Source organism: Vanessa cardui, chromosome 20 (genome assembly GCF_905220365.1).
Source record: "Vanessa cardui chromosome 20, ilVanCard2.1, whole genome shotgun sequence".
Taxonomy (NCBI): domain Eukaryota; kingdom Metazoa; phylum Arthropoda; class Insecta; order Lepidoptera; family Nymphalidae; genus Vanessa; species Vanessa cardui.
This window is the reverse complement of record NC_061142.1, coordinates 11,189,377-11,215,873: the sequence shown is the minus strand read 5'-3', so window position 1 is coordinate 11,215,873 and position 26,497 is coordinate 11,189,377. Positions and strand designations below refer to the sequence as shown.

At 31.6% G+C, this 26,497-nt stretch overlaps 3 protein-coding genes across 3 annotated transcripts in view; 1 reads left to right on the top strand and 2 right to left on the bottom strand.

The window, feature by feature from the left end:
* LOC124538649 (neurexin-1) overlaps positions 1–9,035 on the bottom strand; it is a 188,542-nt gene extending 179,507 nt beyond the window's left edge. The window contains exon 1 of the mRNA XM_047115781.1: positions 8,885–9,035. The gene's annotated coding sequence lies outside the window, so the exon portion shown is untranslated. The remainder of the gene's footprint in view (positions 1–8,884) is intronic.
* A 4,581-nt stretch (positions 9,036–13,616) lies between these two features.
* Positions 13,617–15,349, top strand: LOC124538463 (probable methyltransferase-like protein 15 homolog). The gene is made up of 3 exons (XM_047115534.1): positions 13,617–13,816; positions 13,888–14,126; positions 14,195–15,349. Exons 1-3 carry the CDS (start codon positions 13,746–13,748, stop codon positions 15,217–15,219), a joined length of 1,335 nt encoding a protein of 444 aa, XP_046971490.1. The 5' UTR covers positions 13,617–13,745; the 3' UTR covers positions 15,220–15,349.
* Positions 15,350–15,891: 542 nt separating this feature from the next.
* Positions 15,892–25,359, bottom strand: LOC124538313 (protein preli-like). Its single transcript, XM_047115341.1, has 7 exons — positions 25,119–25,359; positions 24,552–24,731; positions 24,288–24,395; positions 22,346–22,451; positions 20,082–20,231; positions 18,358–18,526; positions 15,892–18,079 (listed from the first exon to the last, which is right to left on the bottom strand). Exons 2-6 carry the CDS (start codon positions 24,641–24,643, stop codon positions 18,374–18,376), a joined length of 609 nt encoding a protein of 202 aa, XP_046971297.1. The 5' UTR covers positions 24,644–24,731; positions 25,119–25,359; the 3' UTR covers positions 15,892–18,079; positions 18,358–18,373.
* Between the last annotated feature and the right edge of the window lie 1,138 nt (positions 25,360–26,497).

Sequence of the window (26,497 nt, the reverse complement as noted above, 5' to 3'; positions counted from 1 at the left end):
CTAAGCCATACAGAGACCTAGTCAAATACAAAAGAAATATATCGGGTTCGATGTCGTTTAGGTGAGTAGTTGCAAATACACATACAGAAAATGTATATAGTTATTACTAGAAAGTTATCAAGTTTTCCTGTCAAGTCAAGAAAGTAAAGCCTTTGGTACAACACGAAGGTTCACATCATTTGTCCTATGAGAGTGTAGGGATAGAGAAAGCGCCCCTGTTTGCACACAGATTTGTCCACTTCAATATTCGAATTGTAATTATTATTAAAAAATCTAGTAAGAATGTTGAGAACCGTATGGAGCATTTATTTTAAATGGAGATTTCGATCATTTTTCGAAGTATTTTTTTCGACTAATCGAGACTCGTGCTTACGTCCGGTAGTAAAGGATAATATCGTGAAGGTTATGTATCGTATATGTTTCATGAAAGTCCGCTACATGTACTACCAACCCGCCTTGGTGAAATGTGATGAAATAATTTACAGAAATTCTCCTCAAACGAAGAGGACGGCTCAAATTATCTATGGGCCATTTACAAACTTACTTTACGTTTTCTGGATGGTATTCTACAACACAATTTATGTGAAACTTCAGTTCTAGTAACAGTTTGCATTTCTTTGCAACAAACGACAACACGTGGCTTCGCGCGCATTTTAGGGATTGGTTGTCATGCGTTGTTGTCAAAAAAATGTCTTTAGAGTTTGCTTTATATCAATTTTTTTTAATGGTTTAGGTTGGCAGACGAGCATATAGGCCACCTGGTGGTAAGTGGTCACCATCATCCATAGACAATGACACTGTAAGAAAAATTAACCATTCCTTACATCGTCAATGTGCCACCAACCTTGAGAACTAAGATGTTATGTCCCACGTGCCTGTAGTTGCACTGGCTCACTCACCCTTCAAACCGGAACACAACAATACCGAGTACTATTATTTGGCGGTAGAATAACTGATGAGTGGATGGTACCTACCCAGACGGGCTTGCACAAAGCCTACCACCAAGTAAATTTTATCAAATTCGGTCCAGCGATTTACTAGTGAAAGAGCAACAGACTGAGTTACTTTCACATACTAATAGCATAGATTGTGATTATGTATATTGTAATCATTAGACTACAGACAGTTCTACCGCATTACAATTTAGAACCACAGACTAAAGGACATTCCAACATTATCGGGAAATACCAGGCAGGTCTGACGAAAACTTAGTTTAACTATCTACCAAATACATTCCTTCGAACCATAGTTTATGTCAATATCTATTCAATTCGTCTCAATGTACGTTATACATAAACTAGTGGTAGTATTGTATACTACTGGTAGTATACAATAAATAAATAGCTAGGTTATGTTTTACATAATAATAATCCCAAATTCAATAAAAATCTTGATACAAAATGGTGTGGTTATCGTGTTTTTCCTTGCATAATATAAAAACTCTTTTGTGCTAAGACAAAATACTTGTCTTAACACATGTCTTGTCATTTTTACTTCCATTATATCTTTTGGAATAAATTCTAAAGAGGGCCATGGAAAGCTCCAATCAAATCCTGACCAAAGATATAGCTCTATGGCAATGTTTAAAACAAATGTAAGATATACAGTTTTATGATGTAAGTTTGATTTGTACAGAGCTGAGATGGCCCAGTGGTCAGAACGCTTGCATCTTAGGCGATGATTGCGGGTTCAAATCCAGGCAAGCACCACTATATACATGTCCTTAATATGTGATTATAATTCATCTCGTGCTCGGCAGTGAAGGAAAACATCGTAAGGAAACTTGCACGTGTCTAATTTCATTGAAATTCTGCCACATGTGCATTCCACCTACCCGCATTGGAACAGCGTGGTGGAATATGTTCCAAATCCTCTCCTTAATGGAAGAGGAGGGCTTATCCCAGCATTGGGAAATTTACAGGCTGTTACTTTACTTTTTACATTTGATTTAAACAAATTATATGAAAAATATCGATTGTAGATAAAGAAACCTTTACCTGGTTTAAATTTAAGAATAAAAATATTTAATAAACATTAAAATCATAGTTTCGCGTGCAATTGAAACGCTTAGAAGGTCCGAGCGTAATGGTGCAAAAGCCTTCATAAAACATATAACACCCCGAATTATTGCCTCCACCAGTACAAAAGGGCTGGTTCATTTCTCCCAAGAAATCGGGATCCCTACATAACAAGAAAATGTTACATCATTGCCAACATTTCACGCGGCCATGATTACAGAAGCAATTTAAAATGTTGCCCTCAATAATAATAATAGAAATCGAGATGGCCCAGTGGTTAGAACGCGTGCATCTTAATAGATGATTGCGGTTTCAAACACAGTTCAGCGCTGAATATTCATGTGCTTAATTCGTGTTTAATTAATCTCGTGCTCAGCGGTGAAGGAAAACATCGTGAGGAAATCTACATGTGTTTAATTTCATAGGAATTCTACTACATGTGTAACCAACCCGCATTGTAACAGCGTGGTGGAATATGTTCCAAACTTTCTCCTCAAAGGGAAAGGAGGCCTTAGCCCAGCAATGGGAAATTTACAGGCTGTTGTTGTTGTTATTATTAAAAAAAATCATTGCTATAAAAATATGTCAAGCCTTGATGTATTATTTCGCTGCTAAATGTACAAAATGTCTATATTATACATAAGCACACGGCACTGAACCGTTTCCCGCAGGCACAGTTGGTATCAACTGGAGCATTCAAACAGATCATCTCTTGCAGAATGCATCGTGTAATCGTTAATGCTACGTGATTTTTAGACGTACATTTACATATATTACGACTCGTTTTGCTGCAATACTCGAAGTTATATTTACTGCTTCTAAAATTGTACAATTTAAACTTTTGCGACGTATTTATATTAAACTTTTTTCGAATTATAATCTGATTTATTTTTCTTTTTTTGTCGAACGTCTAGCCGAAGAAGAAATAAATTCTTGATGGTAGGGTTTTGTACAAGCTCAGGGTAGATACTACCAATATCAGATATTGAACCGCTAAACAACAGTTTCAGTTTGAGTGGTGAGTGAGCCAGTGAACAGGCATATAGTTCTCAAGCGCATTAACGATGTAAGAATTATATTTACTTATCATAAGGTAGTCCTTTAAAACGTCGGCCGGCCTACTCGTACATCATAAAAAATAAAAATAATTTTATAAAAAAACAACACAACATATCAAATAATTATCAAGAATCTTTGAACAAGGACTCGTTATAAAGCTATAAAGGAAAATATTGTTTGTAAAATATGATACCGATTTATGAAATGTTTTGTGAAAACAACTAATATTTTTGTATCAATGTTTATATAAAACAAATGTAAGTTGTTTCTGGTGATTATCCGCAAATAAATAACCATTACTTAGAACATTATATTCGATTTTCAAATCAATCGAACTCTACAAAATTTTGCGATCGTTATTTGATGTACATTTATTATTCCAATGCTATTTACATAACAGACTATTACGTTATGTACACACTAGTTATACACAGGAAGGCACAATGTCTGAAATAAATGACAGGGCCAAAAAGGTCTCGACTCTCATAGAAGGCCGCATATCAGATAACTGGTTGGAATGATCGTATAAATTTTAGAAGATATTGTGTAAATACCAAACGAGGAAGTCGTGGAAATCCAACGATTATATATGAAATATGATATATTGTGTATATGAATGTTGTAGACGATTGTTCCTAAAAAAATTTTTGAATTACGCGAAGATTCGCGGGAGTTCTTTTATTTTTTTAAAGATTAAGTCATCTACTATTATCTTTATTACCTATGTATAAGTATGTATGTTGTACATATACACATATGACAAAAAATTCAAATTATAATTTTTTTAAATAGCTTTGTTTCATATTCTCTTCTACATTTATAATATTCCAATAAATTTAGTCTTTATATAATATATATCACTACTTGTTGTCGCCCGCGGCTTTGCTTGCATTTTAGGTTATTGGTTATAATGTGTTAGGCAAAAAACGAAGCCTATGTCTTTCCATGAAGTTCAAGTTTACTTCACACCAAATTTCATCAAATTCAGTTCCTTGATTTGATCGTGTAAAGTGACAGACAGACGGAAAGACAGAGTTACTGTCACATTTATAAAATTAATATAAATTTGTATGCAAATATGAGGTTAGAGCTTTAGGAATTTATATAAGAATGCATAAAAATAATCTACAGATTATACATGATATATAAATTTCAATAAGTATAACTAGATCTATATCCATTTTATAAGTTTCTAAGTCGAATTTATGGACGTAAAAAGTTATAGGAACAATTTCAACGGATCATCGCTCGTAACTCAAAAAAGTTGGATTAAAATAACCATTCTGTAACGTTATCATTAATTTGAATACCTTTTCCCCGAAAAAAATGTTAGCTTATTACTGATATAATATATCAAAGAAGGGAAAAAGATCCAACAACCCAACAACTTCGGATTTTTTACCATTTTAATGGTACCCAAAAAAATTCACATCCCATATTAATATACCTGTAAATCTACACTTTATAAGTATCATAATTGATACTTTAGTTGGGACCTGATTACTTCAAAATGAGCCGAGACCGCCCATTGGTCAAAACACGACAATCCTGTCCGTAGATAGCTGATTCAAGCATCGCTGAATTTCAACGGGCTTAATTTGGATTTATTCACCTCGTGCTCAGCGGAGGAAAATAACATAAGGAAACCTGCGTATCTCATATAATAAAATCTGCCATAATATGTGTACCAATTAACTCACATTAGAGGCGTCTGGTGGAACAGGATTGAAATCGCTCTCCTCAAAAGGAAAATAGGAGAAAAAGGTGTTTGTTATTTTTTTGTTAAGTATAAGTGATTTGTGAAAGTAGTGTTAGTCTGTCTGACCAAACTCATGAACCGAATTTGATGAAATTTGGCGTGAAGCAAACTTGAACTCCAAGACAGGACATAGGCTACTTTTTTTGTTTAACACATGATAACCAAGCCTTCAAAGACGAGCGAAGCCGCGGGCGACAAAAATGCTTACAGACTTGCAGACTTATTCTAATTGATATTAATTTGCAACTATTTAAATTATTTTTGAATTGTTCTAACAGACAAGACAGAGAGAACGAAATCTTAATAACATTGTTAATATTATAGGAAACTTTAGTTCCCTTTTTTTCTGTGTTTTATCTAAAAGGCTAAAGTAATGATAAAACCGCACGACAATTTGATATACGGAGACCACATTCCTTTCTATTGCGATCGAAGGAGTTTTATGTACGGAACCCGCAGCAATAAAGTTAATAGAGGACAAGATATAATTCAACCCTCCAACTGGCCCAGACAGAGCATATCTACAAATACAAGGTATATTTGGAGATATGTTTGGAACATAAACCTTCAGGGAAATAATGTTTCGATAGTAACAATTTGAAGATAGCCGTTGTATATAATTTACAATATATTAAACGCCCATTCAAGCAACATTTTCATGTGCTTAATTTGTGTTTATAATTCATCTCGTGATCAGCGGTTAAGGAAACAATGTGTCTAATTTCAACGAAATTCTGCCACATGTGTATTCACCAAGTTGGTGCAGCATGGTGAAATATGCTCCTAACCTTCTCAAAAAGAAAGGAAGCCTTAGCCCAGCATTGGAAATTTACAGGCTGTTTATATAATGCAAAAAAGCCCATTTATCTAGAATATGCTTGATGATGTACAACTGGTTATATCTAATGTAATGTAATAAAGATCGTCGCCTAAATCAGCACTACATGAAATAGAATCGTACCACCTCCTTTCTGATTTACGATAAAACAGCCCTGTGATTGGATGTCAGACGGTCATTTCACTGGTATCTAAAATAACTTTGTGTAGACTCGTTTTTGTGGGTTCTATTCAACATTTACACCGTGTTGTAAATGTCGTTATAGAAATTGTTTCTTCCTATGAACCTTTATAACTATTATTCGTGTATGTGGATTGGTTTGGTTAATATCTCCACAAAAATTTCTAAATAACCTACCGCAATTTAGTAATATTTTGTGTATTTATTCCACTATAGAGGGTTATGGAACTAATTTGTTACAAATAATTTGTTACATATACAAGAAAGCTAATTTCAAATGACTGTCAGACTTCTAACGCAATCAACGTCAGTGGCATTTTACATGGACATAAGGAACTGGTTAACACATTTTGTTAACTATTTTCTCAGATAATAAAATGTGAAGAGATTTTTTTCAATTTTAATTTCTAGTTTATGACGTGAGGTAAGCCGAATATTCCATCTCACAAAAAAACGGATCTCATATAAAGTACATTAACAGTATGTAAGTGTCCTGCTGGGCCTCCTTTACTGATGAGGATAAGTTTTAGACCTTGGAACACCAGGCTCCAATGCGGATTGTTAGTTTTGAAACTTTAGTTCAAATTCACGTGCAACGTTTTTATATGTAACGATTTGTCTTACAAAACACTATGTTACTTAGTCACGTGAAAAATTCAGATAAGTACACTACCTACTCGAAGTCACTTTTTTTTTTTTAATTCATACAATAGCCTCCCATTTCTCACCCTTAAGTTGATATTTCGAAAATTGTCTTAGTTGAATCTTACGCCAACCCAGCAGTCTTCTGGCTGTCATTACTCCCCAAAAAAGATTTTTAAAAAACGGTCTTGGGCGCCTTATTAATGGTCCGAGATTAGATGCGAGGCGCCCTTTGCACCCTGGTTGATTTTTTTCATTTTTATGAAAGCCAAGCCCGTTTTAGGCTGGCTTACATTAAAATTAACGAATATTCCTATTTACAGATTTGGCTGTAATTAAATAATCAGAATAAATGATTTCACAAGTATCCATTTCTTTCCAATTAACTACTAAGATAATTCTATATTCTTTATTCTATACTCTCGGATGCTGACGTTAATTTCTTTTCTGACGTAAATTAAAATCTCATCAGCTTAGAAGTTAGTATGTGGCCGTATTTTGATTTTCTATAAAACCCTTCGAATTGAGTGCTCGCTTCATAATGTGTTTATATGGAGATATTTATCTCGAATAAGTCGGATGAAATACTCGATTTGTGTATTTTATAATGAAATCTTTTTTAACGCTTGAATATAATTTATATTTTTTTATTTATATTTAAGTGAACTAGTAATATATAGTGCTGTAAATGAGTAAATGTTAGTAATCGTTTTAAATATTTTTAATATCTATTTATTTTATATACATTTACTACAAATTATAAAATGCAAGCAAGGTGTAACTGAAATACACCGATCGTATGACCATTATTACGATTATCCAATTCCGTATTCGCGAGCATAAGACGGATGTCACCTCAAACTGTATCAAACTAATCTCACGACAGACTCTGTGACATCGGAGAGAGTTAGTTGAATGGATTTTATGCGTATCGTAAAGTGATTAGAGATAATCAATCTAATCATATTCTGAAGTGTCGTCAACTGTTTCAACATTTCATTGTTGACATGTACACTAGGGTCGAGAATGAACGATTAAACTACATTAAATACAACCAATCAAAATGTAGAACCGAATATTATATTCATTTACGAGATGCATTATCGAATGATAAAGAAGCTGCTGATATTGGACAAAGAGTAATACTTCCATCTTCGAACGCAGGAAGTCCAAGACACATGCACGAATATGCTCAGGATGCTGTGACGTATGTTCGTAAGTATAGACAAGGTTGTAAATGTAATAATATTGATATTTGATAACTAGATAATAGAATCCATGTCGGTGTCATGGAAACTTCTACAGAGTACAGAAATATAAAGGTTGATATTTAAATAATTAGGTACAATCAACTTTACATCAAGATTACACCAACGAAAGCATTTTCATGAATAACAACTGTTTCCGGGTGCAATAAAAAGAATAATTGATTTTGAAAATAAGTTAATGTGTGTCATGAACAATGTGCAGCCAATCGATAACAACACAGAAGATGAAATAGATGACAAATATTAAATTAAATAATTTTAAGAATTTAATCACAATTAATTCGAATTCATACGTTCTAATGATCAAAAGCTAATAACAAAATAAAAAATAAAACTTAGTACGACTAATGTCCAGCGAAGTAGACGGGTAAAGCTAGTAAATATGCATAATGGGTGTTAGTGTAATTTTTTTTAATGACTTGGTTTGGCAGTTGAGTAAATGAGGCACCTGATGTTTAGTGGCCCTACTGCCATAGACCAATGCGGCATCAACATTTGTATCTAAGATGTCATGTTCCTTATGCCAGGTACACTGGCTCACTCGCCCTTCAAAGTGGAACACAACAGTGCTGCTTGGCGATACAATATATTATACCAAGCTGTACACACCACTAAAGTACCTACCCAGAAAGACCTAACACATTGTAGTCATTTTTTTAAAGATTAATCAAACGACTCTTAGTTCACTTATCGTTAAAAACGCAACAAAGAAAATGAATTTTAATGAAATAGTAAATTAACCTCAAACACATGCTATTAAGTTACTCTATTCGGCAAGTTAAACCAAAACAAAGGAATAAAAAAAGAACTGCGGTTTGTTTTTACACTTAAAGTAAAGGATATAAATAAATATCTTAATACAGCTAGACTTCACGTACATAGCATCTTAGACAGGCTCATAAAATGTCACCCTCGTATAAAGATCGTAATGGCACCGCGCAGACGAAAAAAAAACAAGCTCCAAACATAAATATTTCGATACTGTATTGCCATAACACAAAAATTAAATATAAATTAAAAATGAAACTTTACTACGTTCGCTATTACAACAGAATGAAGCTGCTCGTAGCGTAGCGTGTTAAGGGTAGCGTACACTTAGTAAATGTAAATCATAGCATACCTATTGTATATCCATTCGCCTTTGTATTTCACAGAACTAATCACGAATGTGTACACTAACGATGTCACGTTACGTGTTTATTGTAATTTAAAAAGTAAAGGTTTAGATTATGTAATTAGATCAGGTTGTAGGACGCATGGCGCGAGCTAGGCGCGCTGAATACGACTGCAGGCAGAAATGGCGGCGGCTTGCGCGCGCAACCCGCCCTGCGGTTAAGACGGCGTGCCGTTAACTCGGTTAGGCGGATTTTTTGTCTACAATTCCGCTTAGCTGCTGTTTAATGTTTTCTATGTATATCGATACTAAACAACAATGTTTACTTTATACACTTATGTAGAGCGATAAATACTTACACAAATGTTTCCAAGACTTAGTGCAAGTTTTACATAATTGAACTTTAGTTTTTGAGTCGCGAGTTTTGTTCATTTGTTTAAAGTAATTATAAGTAACAATACTTTTAAGAGTATGTATTTATTTATTATTGTTTTTTCGAACTGAGTATTTATTTCTTAAACAAATAGAATATAATGTAGTAGTTTTTCACAATCATAAAAAATTTGGATTAATAAAAGATGTGTCATATATAACATTTACACAATTTTATTAAAATAGTCGGTAATTATTAATAAGTATTAGAATTAAAAAATGGCAAGCATTTAACCACGATTTTTCCCAAAAATATCAAATAAACGTACTAACAGAACCGTACCTTAACCGAAACAAAAGGCTCACACTTTGTAACGTTCAGCGTAACCATACACCAGCAACACTTTTCGAGTCTACGCCAACACAAATAGAGCATCCATTGCGTATACTCCTACAATTTCTTAACAAGTTGTCTTAACAAAACAGCAATAGATGCTGAAGATAAGAAATTCTCAAGAGAATAATACAAGGCAAGTCATCGTTGGAAAAAAAAGCGTTGATTTTCGTAAACGAAATTTCCCGTTGAGAAGTGCAGTGAGGAGTCGAGTAAATTCTTTGTTGGAGCGAGCAATAAGGGCGGGAACATAAATTCAACAGTTTATGCTTTCGAGGGACGAAGGGAGGGGTAGAATTAATACACGTGTACTTTATCGAGGCTGTGTTGTAACTTTTAACCCCCTACAGCATTTACAACACTTGCTGCGAGATAGACTTTTAAGTCCCGATGCAAAAACTGTGTATTACAAGTTTAACGTGTTTCTGTCTGTGGAATCGTAGCTTCTAAAGATCTTTTTTTGTAATGTTCTTTGCTATGATTAAAGAAAGTCTATTCAGCTTTTCTAGATGTTAAAGCGATGTGAGTAAGTTTTATGGGTATAATCAATTAAAATTTTAGTATCCTCTGATTTTGCTGTACCTGCAGCATCATCCGGCATCAGTACGCTGCGGAACTCCACACCAACTTAAAGCAGAACTATCGTAACATATTTTTGATCTTATTGGAATGACCTCAGGTTATAGAATAGATTCCTATTGGTCTAGTGATTAAATAGATAGTAGATATAGTAGAATAGTAGATAAAAGGCTACAAATCCCAAGGTTCCGAGTTCACAGCTCAGGTTGCGTTGATAAAAATGATTAAGTTTTTCCGTCGAAATATTCTCAGTAATACCCTGATTTTGGAAGTGTGTTCACTCCGATGTAAGCATTAAACCTTTTGATTCTGTGCCTGGCTAGAGAAGGGGAAGACTCCCTGGCAGCTGTAACTGAAAGGAGTCAGACAACATCACCATCATCAGTACACAAGTTGCTATTTGGAGGACTTTTAAAATTTTGAGTTATTGTATTATTGCCCCAGTCTTATTTGTTTTATATTTTATTAACGATTACAACAGGAACGGTCAACTACGTCTTGGTTCTAGTTTTCTATATAATTTCCACTTTTTCATTCATTGTCATTATATGTTTGCTAAACCAATTTATCCTAAATATTGTTATTTTTATAAATATTCTTATTATCTTAATACTGAAAAAACATACACTTGTTATATAAACGAGACCTATTACGTAATTATTTTGAGACGCGTTAGATAGAGTCAATTAATAAATTGTATGACGTATTTCAAAAACACATTTGTGATTTTGTAAGGAATCTGAATCTATCAATAAAATATGGAAATTGATTTATTTTATTTTTGCTAATAATGGCAGTCTGTAGTGAGAAAAGGTCAATTTACAAAAATAGTTTGCTACGGAAAAAGATTTTAAACTAACTCACCCCGGTGTCTTTAAATTTTTCTACTTATTAAATCATCATGATATTTTAATAAGTAACTATATCATCATCATTTTAAAGAAAATATTACATGATTAAATTTTACTGATCTGATTAACGGTTCAAAATAGATTCTAGATATTCTATCAACTGGAATATTTCTTATTAAGAAGACTATCAGTTTTATCTCATTAATAAAATTGACGAAAATCACCAAGAGTCTATAACGTCAGGTCTGACCCAAACATATCGTGCGGAGTGACGCGTGTGATTTAATTCTCGTCGTTATATTTTAGACAAAACAAGCCACGGCTTTCATAAGTCCGTAATGAAATCTAAAGCTTCAGACAGCAGTCCTCCAATTATGATTCCATTCAGCTTACCTTATTTTTCAAATCACAAATCAAATGTTCAGAAAAAATCTCATTTTGTCTAATGTAACCTAATAATTTGATATTACATTAGTATAAGAACCAACTTATTCATAGGATTATTTTTTTTAATTAAGTTATTTGATTTAATATACAGTTAGTGGCTCATGTAATAATACATTGTTGTGACTACGTCGTATATAGATAACGAAAAAAATAAGAAAACTAATTTCAATAACTATAACAACTAATTTCAAAATCTTTTACGTGATTTAATAACACTTCCAAATTTTCATACTCGCGGTCAGCCCAATCGTCATAATATGATGACGGATATATTATATCCGATTTAGGAATCAATAGATGCTATTATGCAAATAATATAGCTAAAAACCAGTACTTAATAAAAATCAATTGTCGCAGTTTCTCCCTTGGTAATTCAATACACATAGGTAATGGAGCAAAAGAAAATGTAAGTCTTGTTATATATGTATATCATAACAACGATATAAGATTCAAATTTTTCACGTAATTACTCTATATTTAATATTATGTAATAAAGACTTGATGAAATGCACTCTACATAAGCTATAGGTAAGTATATTCGTATACTACATAAAAAAAAAAAAACATTCCCTCGCATTATACATTTCATTTCATATTTATTCGTCAAACAGTTATCAGTGTAACAAAGCCCAGTATATAATCCTCTCTGCGTTTTAAGTCGGTTGTAAACCGATTTAACTTTTTAAGTTTTGGAAGTTATAAAATATCATAATTGTTGGATCTTGGACTAGTACGTATAATAGATATATAATTAAAAAAAAATCAATTTTAATAATTACTTCAAAAATAAGACAGACAAGACTGACGAAGCGATTACGGATTATTATAGTTTAAATATTAAAATAAACTCAGTGTTTCATATACCATACATGTATTCATAATTCCGTTTAATTACAGGATACAGGTTACATTTATTGAGATGCCGTCATCGAGGACATGCCACTTGATCAGAGGTAGCCATTGCCAATCAACATTGGCATCTTAAGACGCATTAGCCATTCCTTGCATTGCCAATCGCTGCCTAAGCTGTTATGTCCCCTGTGCCCGTAATTACACAGCACAATGCTAGGTAATTTCCGTTGACCACTGCCTACGGAAATTGCTTGGCTTCGTCGCAGCCTATAACTAATTTGTCGGTATAAATATATATTTAATAATAAAGATAGATACTACTGGGTTTTATGAATTACATTTTATTAGCTCTTAAACTTATGGTATTGACTACGACGTAACATTTTTTGTAATATGTTATTTTATTGAATTAATTTTAACAGGACGTTATGGTTGTTGATTTCATGATATGTCCTACAGATTAGCCAGATAATGTGAATTAAGAAGTTTCGTAAATGTCCTGAAGATTTTAATAAAACGAGATTACGTACCACTAAGTAGTTCTTTTACTTCTTTTATTCAATTATTTTTTAATAGAATTTTGTTAAATGTTAGTTTATAATTACTTAAGCTTTTTCAATTAAGCTAAGAACGATTTTATTCAAATATTCAAAATTTACTTATCATTAACATAATTTGACAATATTTGAATATTTGTATGGCTATAATATATGTATAAGCTAAAAAATATAGTTTTCTTAAGAAATACTTTAATTGATTTCCATCTTTAAATTTTAAAAGCAATAAACTTAATATGATAAGTCATTAATATTATATCTTACACTGATTTCATAATTTAGAAACAACCCATGTATAATTAAATAGCCGTAGTAGTCGAAAGCCTCAAATTTAGTGACGGTATTTGTATCGATTCAATATGAAGACATAATAAATGAAACGAATCCTTACATAATAATTACATGAAACAATTATGTAACTTTACAATATTGACTTTCATTACAATGTAATTCCATTCTGCGTCTCATATTAGTGCACTGTAGACACAGACATCTAAAAAACAAAATCTAAATAAAACAAGATATAAAATATTATTGGAGGATCAAAAATATTTTTTCTATTAAATTAAAATTACTGTAATAACAGTTATATATAACATTCGTTGAATAATATTCTTATTGAGAAAGTTGAAATAGCGGAAAATCATATCGTACATGTTACTGAACGCTCCATTACCGTCAAATTGACACTAATGATAATTCCAATTGAATCACATTGAATCTGTTTTTATTTTAGACCGCAGTAAATATTTCACCATATTTACGTAAAGAAAAAAAATCACTTTCGTTTAAATTAATATGGACAAACACTAACTATGACTTCTCAGTATAAAAAGTTTACGAAGTTAATAGCTAAATGGCCGGTAGACACTTCTAAAGGCGAAAGGTTAGTAGTGCAATATCTGTATATAAACACATATATCGTGAAAACTAAATCATAACCATAAAACATTTCAGGGATCTTGGCAAGTTCATACGAGAAAAAGTGAAAGTTGCTTTTGAGTCATCCAATAAGCAAAACTTAGATTCTGAACTGTGTACCCGTCAATACAACGCTCTGAACAAACTAGCAGACAACCATTACCGTGACAAATATAATAGAACCAACCAAAGCACTGCAACTGGCTTGAGCACTGAAGAGTGTAACCTCATTCTATCCAGTGAAGTATTAACATATTTAAAAGAAGAAAACAAAGGTTTCTTTAGAAAGATCTTTCAAAAGGATTCATAATGACTTTCAAACAAATAAGATACTTGAATCATTTTTTATCTCGCAAGCTTCATAATAAAACCTACAGAGATCATACACCTGTTATGTTAAATGAAGTAATAAAACACTTAAAACCTAGCGACAATGAACTTTACATTGACATGACATTTGGTGCAGGAGGACACTCTAGAAAAATTCTCGAATCAGCTAATTGTCAAATAATAACATTAGATAGAGATCCTATTGCTTATGAAAAAGCTAAGAAGCTCTCTGAAGAATATCCAAGCAGAGTAATTCCATTATTAGGAAAATTTAGTGAGCTTCCTACGCTTTTGAAAAGTGTTGGTATTAAGCAACGTTCAATAGATGGCATATTATTTGACTTTGGTTGCTCCTCTATGCAACTAGATAATGGTGAAAGAGGTTTTGCTGTTAGCAAAAATGGTTATCTTGATATGCGAATGGATGCTGGAAGAGATCCTAATCAAATCACTGCCAGAGAAGTTTTAGCAACTGCTAACGAACATGAACTTTACAAAATTTTTAAATATTATGGAGAGGAAAAGAGGGCGGCAAAAATAGCTCAAACAATAATACACGCTAGGTACATGATAAAGAATATTGATACAACTCATGAATTGGTGGATATTGTAGATTCTTGCTGCCCAGATGAATTCAGATTAGATAAACTACAGAGACCACAGTCAAACGCAACTAAAGTATTTCAAGCATTACGTATATTCGTAAATAATGAACTAAATGAGCTCAACTATGGTATGGTTCTGACTAAGTATTATTTAAAAATTAATGGGAGGTTGGTCACAGTTTGCTTTCATTCTCTTGAAGATACAATAGTCAAGCGACACATTGCTGGAAATATAGTAAATGAAACAGCTAATCCAGTCCCATTAAGATATCTTAGTCCTATGTTAGTACAAGATCAGGAAACAATAAATCAATTCTTAGATTCTCCATGGAAAGCAATAAATAAGCATGTTGAAGTGCCATCTGATGAAGAAGTTGAAAGAAACCCAAGGAGTAGGAGTGCTCGGTTGAGAGCTGCACTTAAAATCAAGTAATAAAAGATGATAATGAGAAAATGAAAATTATAAGCGTACAAAAGGGTACTTTAGTTTGAAAATTTCAACTCTATATAAGCTGTAGATAAATTTAGATTGTAATGTAGAAAAATAAATAATATTTAAAGTTTATATTTTCTTATTGTCTACCTTTCACAATCAATATAAAAACTAAATATATTCTATGAAAACTTCAAAATTAAATAATATATTTCCTTCTTTTACTAATAATAATTTAATTCCTCTAGTCCATAGTATTAGAAACCTGAATTGTAATAAAATAATGTCATATTTTTATTTACTTGTTTCACAAGTACAGCTGTACAATAACTCTTTAAATTACCATATCAAAGAATGTGATAATTATATAAACATAAAAATTAACTGAAAAAAATGTATAGAGTTAGTAAAAAAGTTTAAATTTTCTTCAATACTTTTCTTGCTAAATTATTTCGTTTTACTAACTTTAATGTAAATCAAAATTCATTTGATATTAATGTTTAGTCTATTAGATCACAGATAAAAAAAACTATGTTTTTTTATATCAGAAATAAAATAATTTAGCCTAAAAAAAATTCACGTCAACTTAAATCCTAACATTACAAAAATAAGTAATTATTTAATAAATAAAGCCACTTTTATAAGAGGATTATAAATAATGAAACAACAATAATTTATTCGTAGACTCTTTAATTATCAGTATTTTAATTATTTTTTTTTGACAATGTAATGGTAACTACTTCTAATTTGTTTAAGGTTACCAATTAACATTAGATCTTAATAACAAATTATTATTTTACTCCCAAACCTGAGAGGAGATTTAAAATATCTTAAATAAGAACCACATGATAGACTTTTGATTAAAATAGCATAATCCACACTTGATATTTCAATGTGAGAATGTAAAATGCTTTAATACAAAAATATTATGCAAATCGATCATAGTAAATAAACGTTGTCGTGCAATTCTTATTGCTGTAAATGCATTTTTATTTTAAGAGTATTGATCGCAACAATAACCAATTTCTTATAAATTTATATATAGATGAGTAAAAAGTATGGAAAATTTACTTTTTAGACGTCATTTAATATAAATAGAAACGCAGTTTTTTTTATAACTTTCATTACATTACAATATTTTTACTCACCAATTCAATTTATTCCATATTCATAAAAGTAATCTGTCAGCTGGCAGCTTAGAAATAAGCATACTAAATTATAAATATGGATATTACTTATTAATACATACGAATTTAATAATTAACAAGCTATTTATATACAATTATATATTATTTATAAATATTAATTTTTCGATTTACATTCTTCTTGTACAATGAAAAGTGTTAAAGATCGCAGACATATCATATTGTCAATTTCTCAGCAGACGCTTGTATACATTTCATTTAAGCAATAATTGACAAGCACAATATCAATGGGCATGCTCAATATCTTCAAAATCGCGTTTAATAGAGATTTTTGATCAATTTAATAAGAAAAAACATTGTCAATATCTTTGTTAGATTTAAATTATACCGAAATATTTCATTGTAATGCCTATAACGGTTAATGGATATTATAAGAGAACAAAATGATAATTATCAATGTAATATTCTATAAAGTGATAAAAGGAGATTTCTCTACATCTATCTTGAATCTTGACCAACCTAGAACTAGAACCTACCTATAAATAATACACATCTACAACATTCTACACTTTTTCTGATGACAAGAAACGAACAAACAAACAAATGGAAATTCTCTAGTATATTAAACTCAAACATTAGAAAGAGAAAGATATATATTATAACCAGCACCAGAGACAATATAAATATTTGAATAGATGATATAATGTAATACAATTGCAATTTCCTTTTTTCCTATTTTTTTGTTGTCTAACATCAGTTAGTTGTCAATGGATAAGGAATTACATAAACCAAAGTAGATGTTATCCTAAGCACCTAATCAATAGCTTATTTCCACATCAAGCTAAGCAGATAGCTTAGTTTCAATTGGTGCCTGTTTCTCATCCAATTATCTCCACTTTTGTGGACACAGGATCAGACATATAAACATGCCTAATTTTTGCAATGCCAATTCTAAAATCTTCTTTTGGAAACTCTTCATGAAAAACAGCACTTAAAACATTCTTACAGCGAGTGTACATTATAAATTAACTCATATAGTGATTGCAGTGTTCAAACAATACAAACCCACAGGTGGAATGTGGTACACAATGATATTACATTATGCATTAGAATTTTGAAAGATATAATATTATAGCAACATTTATTTTTTTATGACCTGGAAGCTATTTGCGAATATGTGCTATTTGCATCTAACTTTAAATAGGTCCGTTAAAACAAGATGGCGGATTTAATATAGGTGTTAAATAATTTGTTACTATACATGAAATAACTAATTTTAATGTAATAACATTGTTTGAAGGTACGAGTAGCATGAATGCATTCACAATAGTGGCAGTGTTGCTGAAATACTTTTACATTTTAAAGATATAATAAAGTTAGGATTAATTATTTAATATGGCAATAATATTGTATGTAAACAATAGACAAGCGATATTTTTTTTTCCTTCTCTCAACATTTTCATTACACAAGATATTAACCCTCTCAACACCTTAATTAGTCTTATATATTTGGAAGTCTATATTCTTTACCTTATAAGGAGTGCAACACAGTGACATTTCTTCAAAATAAATTAGCTGTTGTTCCTTATCAGCACTTATGCAAAATATTAATAAGCTTTTACGTTTTCGCTTTAATTATTCATCTTCGATAAATATGTTCGATTTATTGATTCAAAGTCACAGATTGATCCAAAATTATTCACAGCTTTCATTACCTGTAAACAAATACATGTTTTATTGGAAACACTTGATTGGTATTATTTTTTAATATTATAAATGCGAAAATTTGGTCGATGAAAGATCTAGAATGCATTTGGTTATAGTATGGAATAACACATAAGACTTTTTGGCATCCGAAACCAGACATAGCTTCGGAAGAAAACTATTATCATGTTATGCAGATGTTATTTGAGGGTTTCTCCATAGATTTGCGATATACGTTATTTTCTTGTAATTGGTGATTTTTTTTAAAACATTGGTGCGTTGCGCGTACCGTGCGCGCGCGCGGGTTAGCTGCGCTGCACGGGCGACAGCGCGCTGGCCGTGGCGCGCGCGGCGGCGGCGGCGTCGCGCATCTCCTTGAGCGCATGCGCAACGGGCGGCGCGTGCGCGCCCGCCGCGCGCGGGAACATGCCCTGCAGCACGTGGTTGAAGCCGTTCACCTGCAAGCCAGACGACACTATTATTTTTTTTTTTATGTTATAGGTTGGCGGACGAGCATATGGGCCACCTGATGGAAAATGGTCACCATCACCCATACACAATGACACTGTAATTTATATTACCTTACATCGTCAATGGGCCACCAACCTTGGGAACTAAGATGTTATGTCCCTTGTGCCTGTAGTTACACATTATTATAGCTACACTGTGTACTTTACATCTTACATTATTTATATCTATATGTTAGTCGCAGCTTATAATTAAAATTATTTAATAAGACGCCACATGTTTGTACGTTGATAGAGTTATAAAGTGTGTTATGAGACAACATCACATACATTACTTTGATCCCAATGTAAGTAGCTGAAGCACTTGTGTTATGGACAATCAGAAGTAACGACGGTACCACGAACACCCAGACCCAAGACAACATAGAAAACTAATGGTAATCTACATCGACTCGGCCGGGAATCGAACCCGGAACCTCAGAGTGGCGTACCCATGAAAACCGTCGTACACACCACTCGACCATGGAGGTCGTCAATTGATAAGAGTGAGAGAGAAAGAGTTGATGATGATATGGTACCATCAGTGATCGGATAGGGCCCTTCTCTTACGCTTAACTATGCAGGGATGAATAGTGAGCATAAATACTGATAGAAATGAGAGCTAATATAAATATATATAGAGGATTTACTTTATTATTTCACATGACGTAATGTTACGTTTTATCTTCGTAGATTAATTAATTTATTATCAATTTGAAACGCATAAAATATAGTGATTAAATTTAATGATAAAAATTTAGCAACTAACATAAAAGTCGAATTATCGATAATTGAATGCTTTAACATATTTATAAATAAACAAATGACATTCAGAAAGATAAATTATATTGGTTATCAATATGGATGCCTGATGCTGATTATCCTTGGGTATACGTTTTTTAGAATAAGATTCGAAGTTATTTTTAACTAGAAAAATTTAAAAAACATGGAAAAACGTTTGAGAAATATACTCAATACAAGTTATGTATATAATAGAGATAAAAATCGCTAATTTAATATTTATTGCTTTCTAGACAGGTTACATAAAGAAATTATGATAGATTACATTGTAATCAAAATATTGGATATTAACAACTGAGTTTCTTGTCGGTTCTTCTCACTAGAATCTACTTTCCGAACCTAACTAACCTATTGTAATTCATCACGAACAGGACATAACATGTCTTTATATATTTTTTTATGATATAGATTGGCGGACGAGCATATGGGCTACCTGATAGTAAGTGGTCACCATTATCCATAGACACAATGACGCTGTAAGAAATATTAACTATTCCTTACATCGTCAATGTGCCACCAACCATGGGAACTAAGATGTTATGTCCCTTGTGCCTGTAGTTACACTGGCTCACTCTCCCTTCAAACCGGAACACAACCATACTGCGTACTGTTGTTTAGCGGAAGAATATCTGACTAGTGGGTGGTACCTACTCAGGCGGGCTTACAAAAAGCCCTACCACCAAGAAAATGTATATATTTTTCTCACCATCTGGTTACAATTCTTCCTGAAACGATCGAGTCCAAACGCCCTTATAGCTCTCGAGAACCCGAACACTTGGGAATCGATCCAGGCAGAGCGTTTCGCGATCGTCTGCCCCGGACCCGACGGCCTGTACTCCACTCGTTCCACTACACTCTGTAATAAAATATTAATTATAAAAAAGGTGTTAAGATCGTCATATTAAAAATTCTTATATTACATTCAAATATAAAACATAATATATAATAGTTTAGTCAACCCAAAACCGAGTAAAGCAAAATATACAATATTGATATTAAACTGATGCGACATAATTGGTCTTAATTTTGGTCAATTGGTGTGATCTTGAATGATCATAGATCATTGAGTATGCATTATATGGATACTAGCAGTTCGCGTGGAAGTTGGATTTATTTACAGATTAATATAAATATCACATTGATTTAAGACCTATTTTGATGGTATAGAAAGAGATTCTAAATTTGGTGTGTATTTCACCCATATTTAGTGTAGAACATGCAGAAATGCTTAAATACGTATATAGACGAGATGGCCCATTGGTTAGAACGCGTGCATCTTAACCGATGATTGCGGTTTAAAACCCAGGCAAGCACCGCTGATTCATGTGCTTAATTTGTCTATATAATTCATATCGTGCTCAGCGGTGAAGGAAAACATCGCGATGAAACCTGCATGTGACAAATTTCATAGAAATTCTGCCACATGTGTATTCCGCCAACCCGCATTGGAACAGCGTGGTGGAATATGTTCCAATCACTCTTCTCAAACGGAGATGAGACCTTAAGCCCAGCAGTGGGAATTTACAGGCTGTTGTTGTTATTGTAAATACGTATATACTCATTTTCAATCAGTAACCCAAAAATAAAAAATAATAGATTAATATTTTTTATACAAAAATCAATAGTAGCTACAAATGACGACAATCAATTGCGTAACGATGCATATTAAGCACATTGGCATTCAAGGTTGTGAAGCTATATAAATTCATTCAAACATAATATTTAGTAGTTTACTGCTTACGGCTTCTCAACCCAATAGGCAGAATATATTTAAGATAATATTTCTAACTTTTAGTTATCAGTATTGTAACTGGGCCTTGCACACGTTTTCAAGAGTTAGCTACCGTATATGCGTTGTCGTATACGACATTACATTAGAAACCTAAAAAAATATCAGTGTTTCTACTGAGAATATACTGATACTATGCTTGTATTACATATATATAAACCTTACTCTTGTAACACTATATAATATATACACGGAGAGCGAATTTATTTTTATACTATTATTATACTATGTAGTGATTTGTATATATAATTTTTATATTGCAGTCTGTGTCCTTGATGTCACTCCATATTAATATTCAACAAGCGCCGATACGACGTCACAATAAAGATTTAATACCGTACCTAGTTTACTATGCTACCCGTTTTTAAACATATATAATACAACACACACACCACAACACAGTATAGATATAGCTAGGTTATAATTATAGCGTTGGACTAATTTCTACGTATTTTTTTATTGTGAATGTATTGTTTTTTTTTTTCTTTTTATATGAACCTTTCCTATGGAAGAAAAAATACAAGGAACATTAAAATCGGATTGCCAGCAAAACAATTAACATACGCGCCAGAATATAAAACTAAGAATGTTGTGTATCCCAAAGTATTAGAATTATGACCAACATATTTTTCGAACGATATATTTTTTATTTATTATAGTATTTCTAATTCAATATCCATAGTTACGGCAACATCTATTGAGTCAGCTAATAACTAAATACACATCAACGTGTCATCAGTTTTATCAAAAATAATTCGAATATATTTTAAAACAATTGACCTGAATTAAAAACGCCAAATAACAATGTAATTAAAAATTACTACTACATATTAATTAATTATTTAGATAAGTTTTATCTATTAAAGTTCAAAATTTTAATGTATTTTTTTATCTTTAATTATAACTCTTTCTTTAAACGAGTCATGTGAATTATTTAACATTACAAATAAAAACAACAAGACATTGTTTCTTTGAGTAGTATATACGCTGTCACGGTAGTTTCGGTATGTGTAAGCCAGTATTGTCAATATTTGATAGAAACTCGCCCAGGCTAATAATTTTATATTGGAAAACATTGAATTATCAACCAATATCTTTAAAAAACCACACACCTAAATATAACCTAAGAATATAAAATACAATGAAAGTTGAGTTATAAAAAGCAAAACAAACAAGCTTACCATAACTTTTGTGTAGCCTAAATTTCTGGTATATGTAACCAAAACCTTTTTATCTGGATCGACTACACTTTCTTCTATGATCTTAACCGATTTTGCACTGAAGAATCTGTAAATAATTAACACCATATAAATATTAAAAAAGGTATACAAAAAAAAAACATAAAATATGATAGCAGTGTTCATTTGACTTATAGTTGCCCCAGTTGGACATACCATGACCACATGACTGACATGACATAACTATATTATACAAAAAGTTTCTTTATTACAATAATCAGGCAAAAGACAATTGGATCACCCGCACCTTTTATGAACACTATAAGAAATATTTATATATTATGCTAAAATTTTCTTATTATTCTTTGGGACGATTAAGACAATGAAAGTATCTTTGTTGAGGCTCAAAAAGAAAAGGGGTTAATATTTCCGTAAGAGTTATGTCTGGTCTAAGGCAAGAGCTGCTCTGCTTGACTGCCTTTAATATTCTCCTTGAAAATGAGACAAAATTACAAATGAAAACTACATTTATATAAGGCAGATGTTTGTAGAATGTGACTACTTTCTGCACCACAAGGCCTGAATAATAACTACATAACATATAATGAAAAGTACATGACCTAAATAGGTAGTTGCGATCAACATGAACCTTTGTGAAGTAAAACTGTATATACATGGCAGTACTCATAGACAAAGTAATTAACCTTCAATAAGAAAATAAAGAGAATGTTTTTTACACATTTAACATCACAATAACCTTAGAGAGGTGAATGTAGTATCACAACTTACAAATATAATTATAGTTCAAATTTCAATAATTAGCTTTCTAAACAAAGTCAATATTACTTTATTAATCGTTCAAAGTTGAAGGTCAAATAGATGTTTTGTAATGCCTTATCATTACTTGTTATCTTTATTCAGGAAAACAAGATATCTCTTGGATGATAAGCTGAAGACACTATGTTTGTGTAACACTTGGTATTATTTTTTTACATAACTAGCTATTGCCTAGCATATAAGCAAACATCAATTTTTTTTGGAAGATATCACCCATTATGACTACTATATTTATTTACTGTAAAACAACAAAGCTTAATTCTTTGTTACTGTTGCAAACATAGAATTAATTTATTCATAAAACAAAACAAAGTTGCTTTCTCACATTAGTACGCAGTAAATATACTGATTAAAGAAGAAGGTCCATGTGTACAATACATGTATACTTCAACTATTCACCAGTAGAAAACAAGATTTTTTCTTTTATGTTTAATGTTCAATGTGAAAGTTGTATGTTGTCCTTTATTGTACTTATATGGAGCTGGGATGTGTATAGCTAGAAACTTTAAAAGGCAATACAGCTCATGCATGGTAAAGGTTTCTTTTGTCATAGATATTTGACACTTAAATTAATAAATGTAAAATATTTGAATTAAAAGTCAGTAGTGCTTGAGTGGATTTAATCTATTTTTTATGTCCAAATATTGTAGCCACTAACCAAACATTAATAATCTGTCAATATTATTGTTTACATTTACTTTCAACCTTGGACTTAATGTTTACTTATTGAAAATCTTGAATATAACCTTGATTAAATATTCTATGGAAATGTCAGTTGCAGAACTATGTTTAGCTTATGTTCCTTATAAAATTAGTGTTATAGTTCTCTAAATATGTAAGCATATAGTAATTTTCTTTGTTTAAATACATTAAATCATAATAAATCAAAAAAAGCAAATGTTTAAAAAAATATAAAATTGTAATAAAATTAATTTTACAAACATTCTAATTTTTTTTTTATATTTAGTCTAGTGTTGTTGTTATTAAAAAATATACAACAGACCATACTTTAGTCACTTAACAAAATAACCTTGGTGAAGCCATATTAAACAAATCACAATAAAACTTGTACCATATACAAAGCATGTAGATTAAATATTGGACTTACCTTTCACCCCACTTTGGTACTCTATTTGTTTTTGTCAATAGTCTTTTTGTATACAAGCATCCATCTTTAACTTGTCGGCTCCATGTATCCTCGGATAAAACATGGGAACTGAAACAAAAAAATATACAAATACAAACTTTGAGATATAATCATGTTTTGTAGTAATTAAATAATTGTATATTTTTATAAGTTCACAACTTAAAATATTTTTTTTATATTAAACTAGCATAACGTCAAGCAAGCATAAAAATGTATTTTAATTACCTTTGTGGATTAGGATATCTCTTCCAATAACCTCGAGCAACTTGTTCCCAGCTGTAGTTGAATGTTGTCGTATTTTCATAATATCTTGCCATTTTTCTTTAATTCTTATTATTTAATATTGGAATGCTTTTTAACAAGATGTTAACTCTTCAATGCGCCATTATTTATCACGTTTAAAACCTGTTAAACACAAATATTTGAAGATCACGTCCATTTACTAACATATAGTCACATGTACAGAATACATATCATATTTCTGCTCGGATTACATAAACACTGCAACTAGGTCAGAATATAATTTGACTAGAAAAGGGCTAACATCTTTAAAGTTCTTAAATCACAATGTAAACAAAGCATGTCCTTCGTGACTTTGATCACGTATCTATAGCATTATAATCAACATAAGAATTTAAATATTCAATAATTAAAGCGAACTTAAACGAAACCAATCTAACTTTTAGGCTTAATAACTTAAATGTAAGCATTCATTTATTCGTCACGTCTATTAATTAACGTAAACTATAAAGCACATTGTTAAAGTAATTTAAGTAAAAAATAAATAATTACCTTTAGCCGGAAATAAACAGGAGCGTATTTTGTGAAGATATAAGGTGTAATGGATATTACACCGTCACAATTTCACTCCTCGAAATTTATTTTAAATGTGCGATGATTGATTTCTCCAAATACCTCATGTTATCATTCATATTTCAATGGTTTTTGATAATATTCTGATAATATTTTTCACAGATAATTCCAGAGTCCACACAGAAATTTGATCTTACCTTACATTACAGAATACAGATTAAAATATATATTTGACATTAAAGTAACAGATAACCTATTATTATATTATCTGCGTATTTCATTTGTCATATTGACAGTTCTGTTTGCAGATAATTTAAACAATTATTATTTTTTATTGTTGTTATATTTAGAGAATTATTTACGCAATTCAATGCCACTATTATTATAATTTAGACATTATATTTTGTTAATAACAAATGAAAATAGGTTCAGCGTACAGATGGCAGAAAATTATTGGATTTTTCGCTCAAATCAACGGGAAATCATTTGGGAAAAGCGGTTAAAATAATTTGCGAAATAATAGTTTTATCACAAAAACGCGATAATTAAGTCGATCAATTTTTCTGATCCGCGAGTCGGAGAGAGTCAGTCGTTTCAAAATGTCATTATTCTAATTTTCACGCGAAAACGGTGATATAAATAAATAAGCCACACCATAGAATTATGGTTTTATTACGAATAAATTTAGACACATTTAAAAGGACATGTCATTAATTTACTTTTAAATATTATATGTCATTCACCCCCTCTCTCAAGACAATACGTAATCGTTTAAATAGTTCGGCATTCTTCGCTCTCGTGTTGAACGACGTTCTTTAAATGACGAAGTCGTGGAAGGAAGTTCATGAGATTGATTATATTCAATAGATTCTTGATTAGGAATAGGATTTTCATCTTGAATATTTTCAGAATTTTGCATTTCATTATTTTCATTACAATCTTCTAAATTTTCTGGTAGTGGAGCTAATTGTCTGTTAGAGATTGTAGTTTCTCTTCCATCTGACAATCTGACATACGAATATTGGGGATTGGGCTGGAGTAACTCTACCTCTTCAACTATAGGATCGTACTTGGTAGCTCTCACGTTCTTTTTCATTAAAACAGATCCTGGATTTAACATCCAAGAAGGAAATGATTCGCCGTTTGAAGTTCTTCGGGCATGGTTGAAAATTCTTTCGTGAGGAGTTACATTAGTACTAGTACATAAAAGTGACCTGATGGAGTGTAAAGCCACTGGTAAAGCTTTTTCCCAATCTGATATCTCCATATCTTTAGATCGGAGGTATAATTGTATGTTTCTCCAAAGAGTTCCATTAAGTTTTTCAACTTGTCCATTCCCCTGGGGATTATATGGAGTT

Coding starts and splice junctions, on each gene's coding strand:
- LOC124538463 (XM_047115534.1), top strand. CDS start 13,746: ATGACTTCTCAGTATAAAAAGTTTACGAAGTTAATAGCTAAATGGCCG. Junction 13,817..13,887: donor GACACTTCTAAAGGCGAAAG/GTTAGTAGTGCA, acceptor AAAACATTTCAG/GGATCTTGGCAAGTTCATAC. Junction 14,127..14,194: donor TTTAAAAGAAGAAAACAAAG/GTTTCTTTAGAA, acceptor ACTTGAATCATT/TTTTATCTCGCAAGCTTCAT.
- LOC124538313 (XM_047115341.1), bottom strand. CDS start 24,643: ATGGCAAGATATTATGAAAATACGACAACATTCAACTACAGCTGGGAA. Junction 24,396..24,551: donor AGATATCCTAATCCACAAAG/GTAATTAAAATA, acceptor TTTTTGTTTCAG/TTCCCATGTTTTATCCGAGG. Junction 20,232..22,345: donor TAGGCTACACAAAAGTTATG/GTAAGCTTGTTT, acceptor ATTTTATTACAG/AGTGTAGTGGAACGAGTGGA.